The sequence below is a fragment of the Gossypium hirsutum genome, chromosome A04 (genome assembly GCF_007990345.1).
Source record: "Gossypium hirsutum isolate 1008001.06 chromosome A04, Gossypium_hirsutum_v2.1, whole genome shotgun sequence".
NCBI classification, from domain to species: Eukaryota; Viridiplantae; Streptophyta; class Magnoliopsida; order Malvales; family Malvaceae; genus Gossypium; species Gossypium hirsutum.
Genome location: NC_053427.1, coordinates 82251378 through 82268962, shown reverse-complemented (window position 1 = coordinate 82268962; position 17585 = coordinate 82251378). Strand labels below are relative to the sequence as shown.

The window sequence follows — 17585 nt, the reverse complement described above, 5'->3', positions numbered from 1 at the left end:
TTAAACTATAAATTTTGTCATGTGACACATGACATGTTCTTACTAAAAGATGTAAAATTGATAGTTTAAATATCACTTTTGATAAAAAAAAACGGAAGATAATTAAGTGACAAAGTAATATAGTTTGAGGACTAATTTTGTAATTAAGCCTAACTCTGACCAGGACCCTTTTTCTTCTCTAAAATGATATGTGAAATACAACAGAACAAATTGGTGTGGCAATGGATTAACTTGCACAAACATGAACAAAACAGCCACCGATTCACAAACAAGTTCCGTTCCCTTGGATCTAATGTAGGCTGCACTAAAAAACAGTCCAGTTTCTTTCCAGACAACACAAAATCTTTAAGGGTTCGGCCTTTCCTCGGAAAATCTAGGAAGTTGGATGAGTGAGTTCACTCGTGTAACACCTTCCAAACCCAACCAGTTTTGATCTTCACCTGCAACTGTATCCTCATTCCCTTCGAACTCCTCAGGATGTGGTCTTCTGTTTCCGAAACCTTCACTTTCTTCTGATGGTCTAACCGTAAAGTTCCTCTGCAAAGACGGCTCGGACCTGTGGCAGCTATCATCAGATTCACCTGCGTTACCAGAATGATAACTTTGAATGGTTGCAGAAGAAAAGCCTTGTTCCTCGTAATCGGATTCCGAGTCCATTTTCCCATCCAAAAAGAAGCAAACAACCGCACAATCATCCATCTTTGAAGTAGGGTACTTCAGTTTCCATTCTCGTGCAGCCGAGTCAACCAACATCCTGGCTGCTGATGACCGGGACGGAGCCGATGATACAATCTCAACTACCTCTTCATTGCTCAATACATCCCATACCTGTAATAAAAAAGACCAGGCATGTAATGTGACCCGAATTTAGCAAATAAAAAGTAAGAGGTGAAAAAAGAATACCCCATCTGATGCTAGGACAATGAATTGATCTTTTTCTGTGAGTAAACGATGGGAAAATTCTGGCATGGAGATGACACCGTATTCCTTCAAACAAAAATCTCCAAACGCTCGAGCCATGGCTAGCCCTGGTGCATCGTCAAATGGCAACCATACTCTACATACTTCAGGTTCATCTTGCAATGCAAATACCCTTCCTTTGCACCTTTTAATCCTTTCAGCTTCTCCTGTTGCAATGTTTATATTTAAATTTTGATGTTTTTTTCGAGAAAAAAGAACATGGTTTGAGATGCAGTACTTGGTAAGTCAGGCTTGAGATCGACTGTCAATTGGATTGCCACCATCAAGTCGTTGTTGTCTTTTGATCCCATTACCGCTCGAGAATCCCCGATGTATCCCATGAAAAGATTGGAGCCCTGAAAGTGGTAAAAATCAACCAAAATAAGCAAGCAATTGATGAAAATAAGCAAAAGCAATGCCTTTGTTTCATTAACCTGTTTCACTATAGTGACTGCAGTGCTACCACTGCAGAAGCAGTCCAAATTAGGATGAGACCTCAACTCTTTGTCCATGGCCTTATATGACTTCATGAATGCTTCTCTCCATAACAAAATTAATCTCTCCTCTGCCGAGACGTCCTTATCCAAATCCGCAGCTTTCAAACTCCCTTTGAAACATGTTTGGCCCGAACCATTTTGCCTTGACTGACAAGAATTCATGGAGGAAAGCAACTTAAGAGGAAGGGCATCTCTCACTTTACGAGCAACGAGATGACCATGTGGACCATGACCATCAAATACACCACAAAAGGTCACATCTTCCGGCATGAAATCCTATCGGAAATTTTGAGTTAATCAATGTCATTAACCTCAAAATATAATCTAATCCAAGAATCGAAAACAATTTAAAAACTTACTTCCCATACAATCATGGCATCCTGGTTGATTCCCTTGCGACCCTGCTGAGTGAATATACAAGAGCTTCTGCTCTTTCCATTAGTGAAAACCCTGTTGGGGACTGAAGGCAAATGGTGCAATGCAATAACATGATCCGAAAATGTTCTCTTAGTCCTCTTCTGCCCACAAAACCCGATATCGCAACACGTCGGAGAAACCTCCTCCCTACGGCCCATACTGCCAGAAGTCCTCCGGCTACTAGTGGAGACACAACCCCCCATTTCGTCGATAAAGTTAGAAGGACCAGAACCAGAACAGATCTCACGTGAAAGAGAAAAAAAAACTATATGTAGTTGCTGGAAATGTCAGGCAAAGCCAAATACAATATCAGACCAAAGATTCCCCACACATCAGACCATAAGCCACTTTACACCTCAATGTATTAAACTGGGAATCTTTAAGACACAGTCATATGTAATCCATTGCAGGGTTCCATAGATGGATGACAAAACCAGCTGAAAAAAACAACAATATATTTAGTCAATTCATTTGTATATTCCATAGTTCCATGTGACATAGGAATAGAATATACTTAAAAGTCTGTCCTGATAATTTGTACTGATAAAGATACCCATTGATACAATTCAGATGGTGAGATCTTATGTAAATTAATCCACTAACTAAAAAAAAAAAGTAGCAGAGCAGACAAAAAAATCAGCAAAACAAGGAGCAGATAAACCAGAAAACTAGAACCATGTCTTGTTTTTGAAACATTTAAAACATTTTTCAATTAAAATGAAAACCCATTTATAGTTTCAAACAGAAAACAAGGCCAAAAGAGAAAAGCATTGAAATTTGAAGATCAAGCTTGAAGCTTTACCTTCTATGCTAAGAAACAAAAACTCAAAAGAGAGATCAAAACAAAACGGAATTACCACATCAAGATCCAAAGATTACATTATTGGAAAATTTACTTGAATGGGACCAAAAAGAAAAAAAGGAAACTAAGGCTGATGAAGTTTGAAATAAAGAATGTCAAACAGAGGAAAACAACAAAGAGAAGAAGTTGTGATTTTTAGTTTTCTCAAACCAAAGAGAGCATAAGATTTTTTAGATAAAGCAAAGCAAAGGGGATAAAGCAAAACAGATGGGAAAGCAGACAAGAATGATTTTGTCAAAAACAGAATCAAGAGAACATATCAAAAGAGATCAAAGTAAAAAAAACATACATAAGCAGGAAGAAAACCAAATTCACTATGTTGTTAAATCAAAAAGAAAATTAAAAGAAGAAAAATTCTTCATTTCTTTTTCTGTTTGCTTTGTGGGTTTTGCTTAAAGTTTGGAGAAGAGGATGTGAGAAGGTTACAAGAGATGGTTAGTGGTGAAGTTTATAGGTGAGAGAGGGAATATGGAGAATGAAAAGTACCTGTGACTGAGAGTGGTCTGTATCCAGAAAATTTCAGCTTGTGTGGAGAAGCAGTAGCAAAGGCAGCAGAGTTGAGGGACAGAGAGAGGTGATAATAATAATTATAATGATTATTACAAGAGAGATGGGTGCGTTCATTAATTGCAATATGGGGTGCCTTCGTAATTGTAGTCACTAACCAGAGTTTTTTTGTTTTTTTTCTTTTAAAGATAATCTAAATATATTAAATTATTAATAAATTTACATTTTAATTATTTAATTTCAAAATTTTATAAAATAATTATTGTATTATTTAAAAATATTCATTTAAATTATTAGACTGTTAAAAATCATTATTGTATGGTTTTTTTGTTCATATCATCTGCATCAATCAAAAGTTTTCATTCCATTCTCTTCTATTATTTAGTTTTTTTCATGAAACAATTTTAAACGTCACGAATTTGTGAATTAAAATCTAAATTAACCGTCAAATCAATTTGAATATAAAGTATATTTTTCTATCTTTGATGGGTAATCATTGCTTGGAGTTTATTAATTAGACTTTTTTATAATAATCAAATGATTTAAATAAAAAATTTTAAATAATTCAGTAACTTAAATAAAATTTTTTTGAATAATTCAATGACTATTTTATAATTTTTTAAAATTAAGTGATCAAAACATAAATTTATTAATAATTTAATATCCTTAATTGTAATTTATTTTTTTTACCAGGTTATCTCATATTGTACGAGGTGAAAAACATTTTAGGTAAAAAGAAATTAAAATTTATTTTATTTTTAAAAGAAAAAAAGGGTAAATAAGTTTTTTCTAAGTAAGTCAATAAATAATTAATTCATGATATTAACTCAATCAAGAATTTTATAGTAATTATAAGTTTTAGTTTTTCTTTTTAATGTAAAGAAAAATATTTTGTTGACCATAGATTTTTTCTCAAATCCCTTGTGACTCAATTCGCTGGAGTTCTTTATGATTTGGTTTCTCGAGTCTAAACTGATTTGTTTTTTTATTACATCTGATTGAATGGTTTTAACGTATTAACTTTTCAAGATGGACAAGTTCGTCATTAGAGGGCACGATGCACCAACCAGCATCTTTTGTTTTAGGGTGGCTGACTGGTGTTCTGGATTCAACTGATATTCTACTCATATTCAATTTCGAATATATTTAAATCTATACTTATATTATTTTACATAGTTTTCCTATAAATATAAAATTTTTATAAATATATATATACAAAATGTTATTTTAAAGAATTTTTATCTTTTTATATTTTGATAAATTTAAAATATATATATAATAGAATTTAAATTCAAAACATTTACTTTTAATTTTACAAATTTAAATAAAGTAATTTCAAAGTTTATATTATTTTTAGTAAATTTATTACATAATTATTTTACATCCTATTTTAATTAACACCAAGAACGTGGAAAATATGGGAGAAAAAATTGCGTTTTGAAAATTATAAAAGAACAAAAAAATAGAACAAATAGTGGGATTGGGCTGGCTTGAAATGTCAAAGGAAGAGTACCAAGGGAAATTGAAAACGGAATAGAAGTGGAGATTTGAGTTATGACGTCATGTGGTTCGGGATTGGGAAAATTCGGGTTTGATTTGAATTCGGATTCGGGCATATCTCCCGCCCATGGCCCAAATCTATCTCTTCCCATATTTCCCCCACGCTCTAGTCTTCTCGCGTGTATACCAAACATTATTCACAAAGGGGAGAGCCGAGAATTAATTTATTTACTTATATTTATATCCGCTCATTATCTATTTTTAAATTTTATAACTAAATCAATCGATTTAATATTTTTAATTATTTAAATATATTTGTATTTTATAATAAATAAGTTAATTTGGTTTGGTGAGTTAAATTAGTTAAATTTATTTAAATTTTCATTATTTAAAATATATTTTAAATAAATTGGTTAATTAATTTAACCAACCAAATAAGTTGATGTTAAATCGATTTAATTAGATCAATTTATATCATACAAGTTGGTTAGGTCGTTTATTATATCTAATAATTAGTTAAGTTGATTAAGTTGAAAACAATTGGATTGGCTAATTTAACCATTTGCTAACCCCTATTAATTAGTGTAAGGCTTGTGTTACTATTTAAATCTTGAATTATATTATTTCTTTCATTTTGATTTCTAAACTTTTTTATATCCCATTTTAGTACTCAAACTATTCTTTTTTATCCAAAGAGTTAAACGGTATAAAGAAAATTAAGTGGTATACTCAACTAGTGAGAACACATCACGTTTTTTGCTTTTCATTTTCTCATTAATTGACAACATGGTCATCAAGTGGTATTAATTGATGTTGACAATTAAGATGAAACTAAACAAATGGACGTACAAGTTCATTTTGAATTTGGATAATTGTTTGTCTAGATTCGTTCTTGATGTAGTTTAAAATATTATACAAATTTTTTAAAAGTAAAAATTACAAAAAAATTTACAAGAATATATAAAATTTAAGAAATAATAAAAATAATTACTAAAAATACAAGTCCATAATGAAACTAGACAAATGGTCATATAGGTTTATTTGTATAGAGCAATTATTTGTCTAAGTTCATTTTAAAAATGGTTCAGAATATTATAAAAATTATTAAAAATTAACTAAAATATGCCATAAGTCCTTACACTTCTCGTTAATTTGGAATTTCATCTCTATACTTTCATTTTTTGAGATTTATTCACTCTACTTTTTAGATTTTAAAATTTAAGTTCAACTGTTGATATTGTTAAGATTATTTTATTAAATTCAGGTTCATTACAACGTCAATTTTTTAGTTACATTGGTATCGAGTATTTTCTTTATTTCATAATATCACACTAACAAATTTAACAAAAAGATTAATATTATTAAAATTTGAACTTGAATTTTAAAATCTAGAAATTAGATGAACTAATTCTTGAAAATAAAAGTATAGGGACTAAAATTCAATTTTGTAAAGAATATGGACCTATCACATATTTAACCTAATATACTATATGTGGTATAGATATTTTGCTTTCAAAAAAAGCAAGCAAACACACGCACTGTTGGCGAAGGTGAGAAAATGAGCCAACGTGAAACTCGAAAAAAAAGGAAGCCAAACTGACATGCGGGAATTAGGGACCTGCCTGACGTGGCACTCAGATTTAGTACTCCTTTACCGATTTCATAAGCTATAGTAATATCATTGTCAAATTCTACCCTTAGTCCCTATACTCTTTATACTTGTAAATTCTAGTCTTGTTATTTTTAATTTCATAAATCTAGTTCCTCTACTTGTTTGATTTAAAAAACTAAAGTCTAACTAATAATATTTTTTATTATTTTCTGTTAATTTCAAATACATATTATCAGTTAAACTTTAACATTTAAGTCAAGCATCAAATGTTAAAATATCACATATTTAAATTTAATCGAAATTCGTTATTAGTATTATAAACTGGACTTCATTTTTTTCAAATAAGGAACTAAATACTTGAAACTAAAAAACAAAGTAAATATAGAAATTAAGAGCATAATTAAACCTAATATTTTAATTTAAGATAACATCATAAATATAAATAATATAAGATATATTTTTTTGAATAATCTCATTATAGGTTTTGATCAATCTATTATTTTTAACACAATATCTAAAACTATCCGTAGTCCCTCCTCAACTCATAAATAGGAGGATAATACGCTTCAGCACACTCGAACCCACGTCCTCCTGCATTAACAACAATTCTCATGCCGATCGAAATGAAACTTAATCAATAAATATTTAAAATCTTAAAACTACTAAAATATTTAAAATATTTTTAATATTAATCTCATTATAGATTTTTATTATATCTGTTTTTTTATACAATGCCTAAAACTACTCATAACTTCTCTCCAACCCATAAATAAGAGGATAATGCGCTTCAGCACACCTGAGGTCATGTACTCTTACATTGACAAGAAAAACCCATTTAAATAAAACTAAAACTCAATCGACAATAATATATAATATTTAATTTGGAGGAAAAAGTGTGGGCCTGAAATGAAAATAACCTATTGCCTTGTCCCAAACACAATAAAACAAGCCAGTATTGCCCACAATGATTAATGCCATTGCCAATTCTATGCACATTCTCATATCTCATTTCTTTTATTATATGGCTTGTCCACCCATCAATCTTATTTTAACTTTTTTTATGGAAAAAAATTAATAAAAAATTGTCCAAAAATCAAATAAAAATTGATATTAACAGTCGAATTTTTATCATTCTATTAATGATTCAGTAAAATGTCTCTATTTATTTTTTTTTAGATTTTTAAATATAATTTAATTATTTGTTATGATTTAATTATTGATTATGGTATTTTTTCATTTTACTGATAGTGTATCAAATAATAATTGTTAATAATGTTATTTCTTTTAAATCTGATAAAAAAATTAACCGTATTAACAGTTAGATCTAAACTTTGAAATCTAAAAAATAAAAAATTTAAATTTCTAAAAAAATAAGTATAAGGACTAAATTTTAAATTTTTCAAAAAAAATAGAGGGAATATAGATATACATATTTTAACCTCATAGAAATAAAATTAAACACCACAATTTTCCAAAATAATCGAACAATATTGTCATTCTATTTTCTACTTCCATTTATATTTATTATCTAAAATCTGGTCCTGACCGGGGCCATCCGGGTATGTATAGATGAAAACCAATCCATAAAAGATGACCTTGCTTTGCTTAGCCATAAGGATATAAGTCAAACCACCAATGGTATTGACCTAAAGTACTCCAACTCAATTAGGCAACAACCCCACCATGCATAACGTCACCTATTATCCGAACAATTAAACTCCTGCCACAAGGTGATCTTCGTATAGGCATTTTGTCGAACATTTCTCCATCATTTCTATCAATACACCAAAATAGGTTTTTAGCGGCGTTTTTTTAGGCCTTTAGCGGCGCTTTTTAACGCCACTAAAGATATTTGCGGCGCTTCTTCAAGCGCCGGAAAAAATGCCGCTAATGAAAACGTCGCAAATGTTTGCAGCGTTTACAAACAAAAACGCCGTTAAAGACCATGTTCTTTAGCGGCGCTTAGAAAAAAACGCCGCTAAAGATCATGTTCTTTAGCGGCGCTTAGAAAAAAACGCCGCTAAAGATCATGTTCTTTAGCGGCGCTTAGAAAAAAACGCCACTAAAGAACATGTTCTTTAGCGGCGTTTGTAAAAAAATGCCACTAAAGACCATGTTCTTTAGCGGCGCTTAGGAAAAAACGCCGCTAAAGATCATGTTCTTTAGCGGCGTTTTTTTCTAATCGCCGCTAAAGAACATGTTCTTTAGTGGCATTTTTTACAAACGCCGCAAAAGAACATGTTCTTTAGTGGCGCTTTTATACAAAAACGCCACTATTTTTGGGATTTTTTTTATTAAATTTTTCATTTTTTCTGCCCTCCTGTAGCAAAATTTCAAAAGCAACATTTCAAAAGCAACCAATAGCAATAAATTTATATAATATTTCAACATAAGGGAATAAAATAATATTAATATCAATAAATAAAAGTGAATTCATATTGTTTTTGCAAAAAATGTTAAATGTTAAATGTTAAAATGATAAAAATATTTATGTCATACACTATGAAGGTGGAAGTTGCGACTTAAACATCTTCATCATAATCTGAAGCTGCTGCTGAAGTTCGTCGTACTTTTTGCTCTGCTCTGCTTCTCTTGCTGCAGCCTCCGCTTCCCTCGCTGCAGTCGCTGCTTCCCTCGCTTCCGCCTCTGCTTTAAGTTGTAGCTGGAGTTCTTCATATTTCCTTTGAACCTCAATTGTAGTCGCTTGCATCTGAGCCATTTGGTCTTTTAACCTCTGAACTTCAGCTTGAGCCTGACTCCCCGAAGCCATGTATTGGTGGGAGCTGGATCCAAAATATTGGGTTGGGCTAACAAAAGATCCTTGAAATCGAACCCGACCATACCTTTCAGGACCCAAAACTTCAGTAATAATCCGATTATCAATATCTTCAAGATGAACCGAACTATCACTAGAAGCAATTGCTTCGTACTCCGCCTTTTTATCATTTAGTTTTTCCTAATAAATATATCACATAGTTAGGAACACAATATTATATATTGAAAAATATATGCAACATAACAATAGTCGCATTAACTGCAATGAATTAAACCATTAGAAAATAAACACTATAAATAACTAAAATAAGTCAAATCGTATTAAGTAAACGTACCATTATTTCAGCAGCTTCAGGAGTCATGGGAGATCCATCTTTCTTCCTATGTGTAATTTCAAAAAGTTGAAGGCGTCCAACTTTTGACCGGACGACCGTTCCTACAATATAGTAGTATAAATATTATTTAATAGAAAGTTATACATATTCGACAATATTAAAAAATTTAAAAATACCTCCGCCTCAGCTACACATGCGAAACTTCTCGACCCGGCTGTGTGGGTGAATTTTTGTTTCTGCCTGCTGCTTATTCCAACTTGTTCACGATCCTACGTTATGAAATTTTTTAGTACGTAAATAGAAAATACTATAAACCAAAATAATTACAATAGTTTAGAAGGACGTCAGACCTCGCCTTTATTCGAATGCCAAAATCTAACCGCATCTTCCCATTGGTACCTCAACATACCCGGCGGGACATTTTGCAATTTCTCATCGAGGGTTGTTTTTGTCTTATAATAATTTTTCTTCAAAGTACTTTTGTTGTCTCTCCATCTTTTTCCCAATGCCTTCTTTACATAAGCATCCGAGACCTCTAAAGCAAACCTCGCCTGCAAAAAACAAAAAACACAAGTTAATAAAGTAAATATAAATGAAACTATTTCCCAAGCATTATAGATGACATTAACATTTTGTTACCTTAATATTATCGAGGGCTTGGTTTTTGTTGCTATCGGGCATTTGATGCCATGACTCGTAGTTTATAGGTAACATATTCGGATTTCGTGCTAAAATGCCCATGTATCCAGCTAAAAGTCGAGCTTCTGATCCAACAGGCTGACCAAAACTGTTTCGTCCAACTTTGACACGCTCGACTGAATCTAACTCGTACAACTCTCTAAGTAGCGTACGTCCTCGACCTCTGCGCGTCCCACCATTTTCAGCTACAAATGGTATATTATAATATAAGAATTTGAAAAATAAATCAACTATAACAGAAACACGCATGTAAATTAAATGAAAAATTACTTTGAACTTCTGTAGGATCCTCAGCTGTAATCGGAACATTTGAAGATCCAACTGCTGTCTGTTGTTCAGTACTATTAGTTTCTGTCGAGTTTGGATTATTTTGAACAATGCTTCCCCTTAGAATTTTTCTTCTAGGCATTTTATCTACAATACACATAAAATAGTTAATAACTTAATAGCTAATTACAACAATAACAGCACATATAAAACAGTTGAAACATATAATAAGACGAAGATTTAAATTATGATATTATATATAATTAAACAATCGTAAAATCTTACTACATCATTATTCGTAAATATCTTCATCGGTATCCTGACGAACCCATCCAAATTGTGCACTAGTACTAGGGATATTATCGTTTAAGTTTAGTTCTGGAAAGGGTAAAGTTACTGATCTATCTTCGATGTTATCTCTACTTCCACTGCCCATATCAAACAAGTCTCTAGGGATGTTACGGAGTACAACGTACCAACCCTCATCAGTTGGATCTTTTGAGTAAAAAACTTGTTTGACTTGAGATGAGAATACATACGGCTCATCTATCAGTTGTTGTCCTGTGTGAATCAATCGGTCAAAGTTCACCATTGTAAAACCAAATTGATCTTGCTTAATTCCACGAGCTGTATTAACATCGGCCCAATCACCACGAAATAAGACAACTTTCCATTTGCCGTAGTAATCCAACTCAATTATGTCAGTAAGTTGTCCGAAATATTCTACATTTCCCTCGACAGGATTATTGTCCCTAGCACTAGCATAACTCGTAATTGCAGAATTGACAACAATTCCACAATTTTGCGTTCTCCTCAACCTCTCGCGATATTTTGTATGAAATCTGAATCCGTTGATGAGGAACGCACTATATCTTTTAACCACTCGATTTGGACCTTGGGAGAGCCATTTAACATCGTCGTTTACGTTCTTCCCGCTCCAAACCTATTGAATGGAAAGTAAACTGAGTAATTCATTTGTTATGAGAAAACATTATTATTTGTAAGCGGAAGCTCGAACTGCATACCGTTTGGCTTAACCATTCATAAAATGATTCTGTAAACAACTTATTGATATCTCGATGTTGTGTTCTTCGGGAGCGCAAACGAGATCTCAATATTTGTTTGTACTCACTGTGTTAAAAAAATGTGATCTTTGTTAGAAGATAAACAATTATTAGTTTGATAAATATTTATCAAATTTGTAGAACTTACTTCCGTAAAGGTTCCAATAAATCATGGTGAAACAGAACATATCGATGTGCTTGTACCCACGATAAATGATCTAATTCTGTAATTTCAACTTTTCCGATTGGTTCTCCAAAACTTTGGAACAAATAAGTATCGGCTAAGTTATGGTCCGTGAGTCCAGCATTCCTATTTGGTCTGTTTAACCTTATTTCAACATCTTCCAAATATCTTGAGCAGAAGGTCATACATTCTTCTGCCAAGTAGCCTTCAGCAATCGATCCTTCTGGATATCGCTTGTTGCGGCAGTAAGACTTTAATTTGGATAGAAACCTAAACATAATATACAACATTTCTTAATTATTGAAACTAAAGGCATAAAGGTGAATGAAGGAAAACTTTAAAACTTTTAATTAACACCTTTCTATGGGATACATCCATCGATAGAAAACGGGTCCGCCAAGAATTACTTCGTGCGGGAGATGGATTATCAAGTGAACCATAATGGTGAAGAAGGAAGGTGGGAAGATTTTCTCCATGTTGCATAAAATTAAAGCGGTTCGATCCTGTACCTTCTGAAGTTCTTGAACGTCCAAAACTTTGCCACAAATGGCTTTCATTATGTTGGATAGTTCAATTATACAAGACGTCACCTTCTTGGACATACAACATCGTAGAGCCACTGGCAGTAAATCTTGCATCAAGATGTGATAGTCATGTGATTTTAGCGAATATAATCTTCTATCTTTAACACTAACACATCGAGATATATTTGATGCATACGCATCTGGAACCTTTATATCCTTCAACACCGTGCAGAACAATTCTTTTTCCGTCTTTGACATTGAAAAAATAGAAGGCGGCAACCGATATTTCCCATTCGGAAGTGGATTGGGATGAAGATCAGGTCGGATTCCCATTTGGACTAAATCAAGTCGACTCTGAAGATTGTCTTTTGATTTTCCGTCGACATTCAAAACTGTACCCACAATGTTCTCGCAGACATTTTTCTCAATGTGCATAACATCAAGATTGTGTCGTAGAAGGTGATGCTCCCAATAAGGTAACTGAAAAAAAATACTTCTTTTTTCCACAACTCCGCCTCATTAGGATCGTCCTCTTCATCAGAGTCATCATCAGCTTCATCATTGGATCTTCTATTTCTTTGCGTGTTTGGCGGTTGGTTCATCTTCCCATAAATAAAATTCATATCTTCCAACATGAACAAGATTTCAGAGCCACTGGTCTGTGAAGGAGCTTCTCTGAACTCTTCAGTACCGTCAAATACAGAACTCTGAAATCTAAATCTATGATTTTCCGGTAACCACCGACGATGCCCCATGTAAGAGAACTTCTTCCCATTGTATAACCATTGCGAACATGTTTGTGCAGCACAACAAGGACACGCATAACGACCCTTGGTACTCCAACCGGATAAATTGGCATAAGCGGGAAAGTCATTAATGGTCCACATTAAAGCTGCACGTAAATTAAAGTTCTCCTTTCTCAGCACATCGTATGTCTCAACACCAACCCACAATTGTTTTAACTCTTCAATAAGTGGCTGCAAATAAATGTCGATATCATTCCCGGGCCCTTTCTCTCCAGGGATAATCATAGATAAGATTAGGGAAGATTGCTTCATGCAAATCCATGGAGGCAGATTGTAAGGAACAAGCACTACTGGCCAAGTACTGTAGGCAGTGCTCATGATCTTGAAAGGATTAAATCCATCAGATGCTAGCCCAAGCCTCACACTCCTAGGATCGCTTGCGAAGCTTGTAAATTTATTGTCAAATGATTTCCAAGCTAAAGAATCTGCCGGATGCCTTAGTAATCCATCAACGGTTCGTCCATCATGGTGCCATGTCATGACTCCGCTGTCTTCGACGATAAAAAAAGCCTTTGAAGCCTTGGTATCAACGGAAAATACCGTAAAATCTTGGCTGGCTTCTTCCGTGACTGTGCATCATTTTCATCGTCGTTCTCATCTTCTGTGTTTCTACTTGTCCAACGAGAGTGGCCGCATACATGACAGCACTGTTGGTTTCTCCGATCGCCCCAATACAACATGCAGTCATTTGGGCAACTATGGATTTTGTTATACCCAAGGCCTAAATCTTTTATCATCTTCTTCATATCTTTGCAGGACCGAGGGATTTTTGCAAACGGGAACATTTCTCTCAAAAACTCTAACAGCATTGTCAACGAGTTTCCCGTCCACCCTCCCAAACACTTTAATTGAAAAAGACGAACACAGAAGGACATCTTTGAAAATTTTGATCCCTCATACAGTTCTTCGTTCATGTCATTAAGTAGCGCGTAGAACTTCGCCGCTTCTCCATTCGGCTCTTCATGACGTACACTACTTCCCGGTTCGGTAAAAGTATTTCCACCAATATTACAATCATCAGAGGCCATAAAGTCCGCTGGGAATGATTCGACACCATGATTGTGCATATTAAATGCATCCCGCAACATACCTTCCATGTCATCCCCTCTACCAGACTGATGGTAAGCAGTATCAGGATAAGTTACATCCATACTTGAAGAGGAAGTACTAGGCGGGCATTCTCCATGAAATAACCATTGTTTATAACCCCGAACAAACCCATCAACAATTAGATGCTCGTATACAACTTCACGATAATGCCAGTTTATGTTGACACACTTCTTACACGGGCAAAGAATCATGTTCTCTTGGCTTGCATATTGAAATGCAAAATTTAGAAAAGTCTGTACTCCATTTCGATAACCGTCGCTTACCCTTAACAAATTCATCCAAGACCGGTCCATTTCTTAGATCTTGAAGTCTGATTTTCACCAGAAATTGCAATGGTAAGTTATGTAAGTTATGTAAGTTAAATGTATTATGTAAGTTAAATGTAAGTTGTAAGTTATTATGTATTATGTAAGTTGTAAGTTAAATGTATTGTGTAAGTTGTAAGTTAAATGTATTATGTAAGTTGTAAGTTATTATGTATTATGTAAGTTGTAAGTTATTATGTATTGTGTAAGTTGCAAGTTAAATGTATTATGTAAGTTGTAAGTTATTATGTATTATGTAAGTTGTAAGTTATTATGTATTGTGTAAGTTATTATGTATTATGTAAGTTGTAAGTTATTATGTATTGTGTAAGTTGTAAGTTAAATGTATTATGTCAGTCAAATGTATTATGTAAGTTGTAAGTTAAATGTATTATGTAAGTTGTAAGTTATTATGTATTATGTAAGTAATGTAAGTTAAATGTATTATGTAAGTTGTAAGTTATTATGTATTATTTAATAAAATAATATATAATTTAATAACATTACTAATATAATTATTAATAATATTTAATAAAATAACATTTTATTTTAATAGTCAATTTTAATATTCCACATATTTTTTTATAATTATTAATAATATTTAATAAAATAACATTTTATTTTAATAGTCAATTTTAATATTCCACATATTTTTTATATATTATTTTATCTTTTATGATAACATGATAACAAAATTAATTATAAGGTATACTCTTTAATAAATGGTTTATTTATAGCAATCTTTTGGTGTGCCCACATGAGCGGAAGCTCATTGGTGTGTTCAAATTTTAGACCAGAAAGAGTCTGTTATGATTTGATTAGAACAATGCATCATAATAATATACATAACACACATCTGGGGAGCAACATCCAGTTCATATCAAATTTTTTCTTTTTCACTAAAATTAAAAATCCTATTGGCTTCTTGTAGGCTCTGCAGTGGCTGGCCAATTCGCCTTCAATCGTGCTCCCCACTTACAAGCTACCCCATTTCTTCCAGCATGCAAAATCTAAATGCAAAATCATTTTTTACGGATGCAAAATCTAAATGCAAAATCAATTTTTACAGATGGAAAATCATTTTTTACGGATACATAGCTTATCTGTTACATAATGCACACTTTAAAAGTAATTAAATTAAATTACAACAATTTAAAATATCGTAATTGGGGCAGGAAGAACAAGAAGCAAGCACGAACGGTTATTTTGCAGCAGAAGAATCATGTTGAGAAAACTTACCGATTGTTGCGGCAGAGGAGACCGACAGAGGAGAACCACAGAGGGAGACGGTGATATGGCAGAGGAAACGGCAACGTTGCAAGAGGTCGGCTTTGGGGAAATCTGGCTTAGGGGAAATTTAGGGATTTGGGGGAGAATGGGATTTTGGGGGATAAGTCACGATTGGGGCTCTAAGTTTCGGCAAAATGTATGGGAAAAAACGATGACGTTTTTCTATGAAATTGAAATCATTTGCGGTGCTTAACAATAAGCGCCACTAATATCAGTACAAACGCAGCCGTTTAACACACTTTAGAGTAAAACTTGTGGCGCTTAGAGTAAAAACGCCACTAATAACACAGACAAAACGGCATCGTCATAAGATAACATTAAACATTTTTACGGCGCTTCAGCTAATAAAAATAGGAAACGGCGCCGTTTCCTCAGCTATTAATAAATATTTGTGGCGTTTTTATAATGCGCCACTAAAAGAAAACAACAAAACGGCACCGTCTTCGTTACAGTTAAAGGAAATTTGTGGCGTTTCTTCGTAAAACGCCGGTAATATATCACCTTTTGCGGCGATTTTCAAATGCGCCACTAATATCAAGGACAAAACGGCACCGTTATAAGATAACATTAAACATTTTTGTGGCGCTTTAGCTAAAGCGCCACTACTAAAAATAGGAAACGACGCCGTTTCCTCAGCTCGTAAACAATATTTGTGGCGTTTTTAAAATGCGCCACTAAAAGAAAACAACAAAACGGCACCGTCTTCGTTACAGTTAAAGGAAATTTCTGGCGTTTCTTCATAAAACGCCGGTAATATATCACCTTTTGCGGCGATTTTCAACTGCGCCACTAATAACAAGGACAAAACGGCACCGTTATAAGATAACATTAAACATTGTTGCGGCGCTTTAGCTAAAGCGCCACTAATAAAAAAGGAAACGACACCGTTTCCTCAGCTCGTGATTTGCGAATTTGTGGCGTTTTTATAATGTGCCACTAAAAGAAAACAACAAAACGGCACCGTCTTTGTCACAGTTAAAGGCAATTTGTGGCGTTTCTTCGTAAAACGCCGGTAATATATCACTTTTAGCGGCATTTTTTAAATGCGCCACTAAAAGAAAACAACAAAACGGCATCGTCTTTGTCACAGTTAAAGGAATTTTGTGGCGTTTCTTCACAAAACGCCGGTAATATATGACCTTTAGCGACGTTTTTTCTGAAGCGCCGCTAATGCCTTCTCCAAGATTGAATTCAATTTGATCCAAAATTAAAACAAAATTTATAAAATGAAATTATTAATTAATAAAAATTGGGAGAATAATGCATTTTTAAAAAAAATTTACATCAATATATTTTTATATTGAATAAATATAAATATTTATGTATGCAATATATAAATGAAAAATGATGTTAATTAATATATCAATATTAATTGTGTTAATATTTTACAATATTTAGATTAAACTAAAGTTCATGTATACAATTGAACATTAAACTGTTCTTCATGTACGCTTTTGGGATTTAACCCATTTTGATATATATATTTTTTGAATTAATATTTTATATTTATCTTATTTACATTTATATTCTAAAAATCTAACCCCTAAACCCAACAAACCAAACCCCAAAATCCGACCGTCAATATATATACCATAAACCTTAAATCTTAAATCCTAAACCCCAAACCTAAAACTCTAAACTCTAAACTGTAAACCCTAAACCATAAACCTAAACCATATTTTTGGGAATTCGTGTGGCCAGTGTTAGTGTAGTACAAGACATATATTTTATATTATTATATTATATATATGGCTATAGTACAAAATGGCATGAATCCGAGTAAAAACCAAATGTTCTTCAATTTCCAAACTAAAACCCTAGCTAAAACCCTAAACTCAAACCTTAAACCCCAAACTCAATCTCTAACACAT

At 33.0% G+C, this 17585-nt stretch overlaps 1 protein-coding gene across 2 annotated transcripts; it reads right to left on the bottom strand.

The window, feature by feature from the left end:
- Nucleotides 1-57: 57 nt before the first annotated feature.
- Nucleotides 58-3373, bottom strand: LOC107948983 (probable protein phosphatase 2C 52). 2 transcript variants are annotated; one of them, XM_016883670.2, is made up of 6 exons: nt 3223-3373; nt 1817-2311; nt 1395-1733; nt 1199-1316; nt 904-1127; nt 58-828 (listed from the first exon to the last, which is right to left on the bottom strand). In XM_016883670.2, exons 2-6 carry the CDS (start codon nt 2075-2077, stop codon nt 346-348), a joined length of 1425 nt encoding a protein of 474 aa, XP_016739159.1. In that variant the 5' UTR covers nt 2078-2311; nt 3223-3373; the 3' UTR covers nt 58-345. The 2 variants fall into 2 exon arrangements, with proteins under 2 accessions (XP_016739159.1, XP_040967468.1); XM_041111534.1 differs by having other exon boundaries at nt 3026-3230.
- Nucleotides 3374-17585: the final 14212 nt, after the last annotated feature.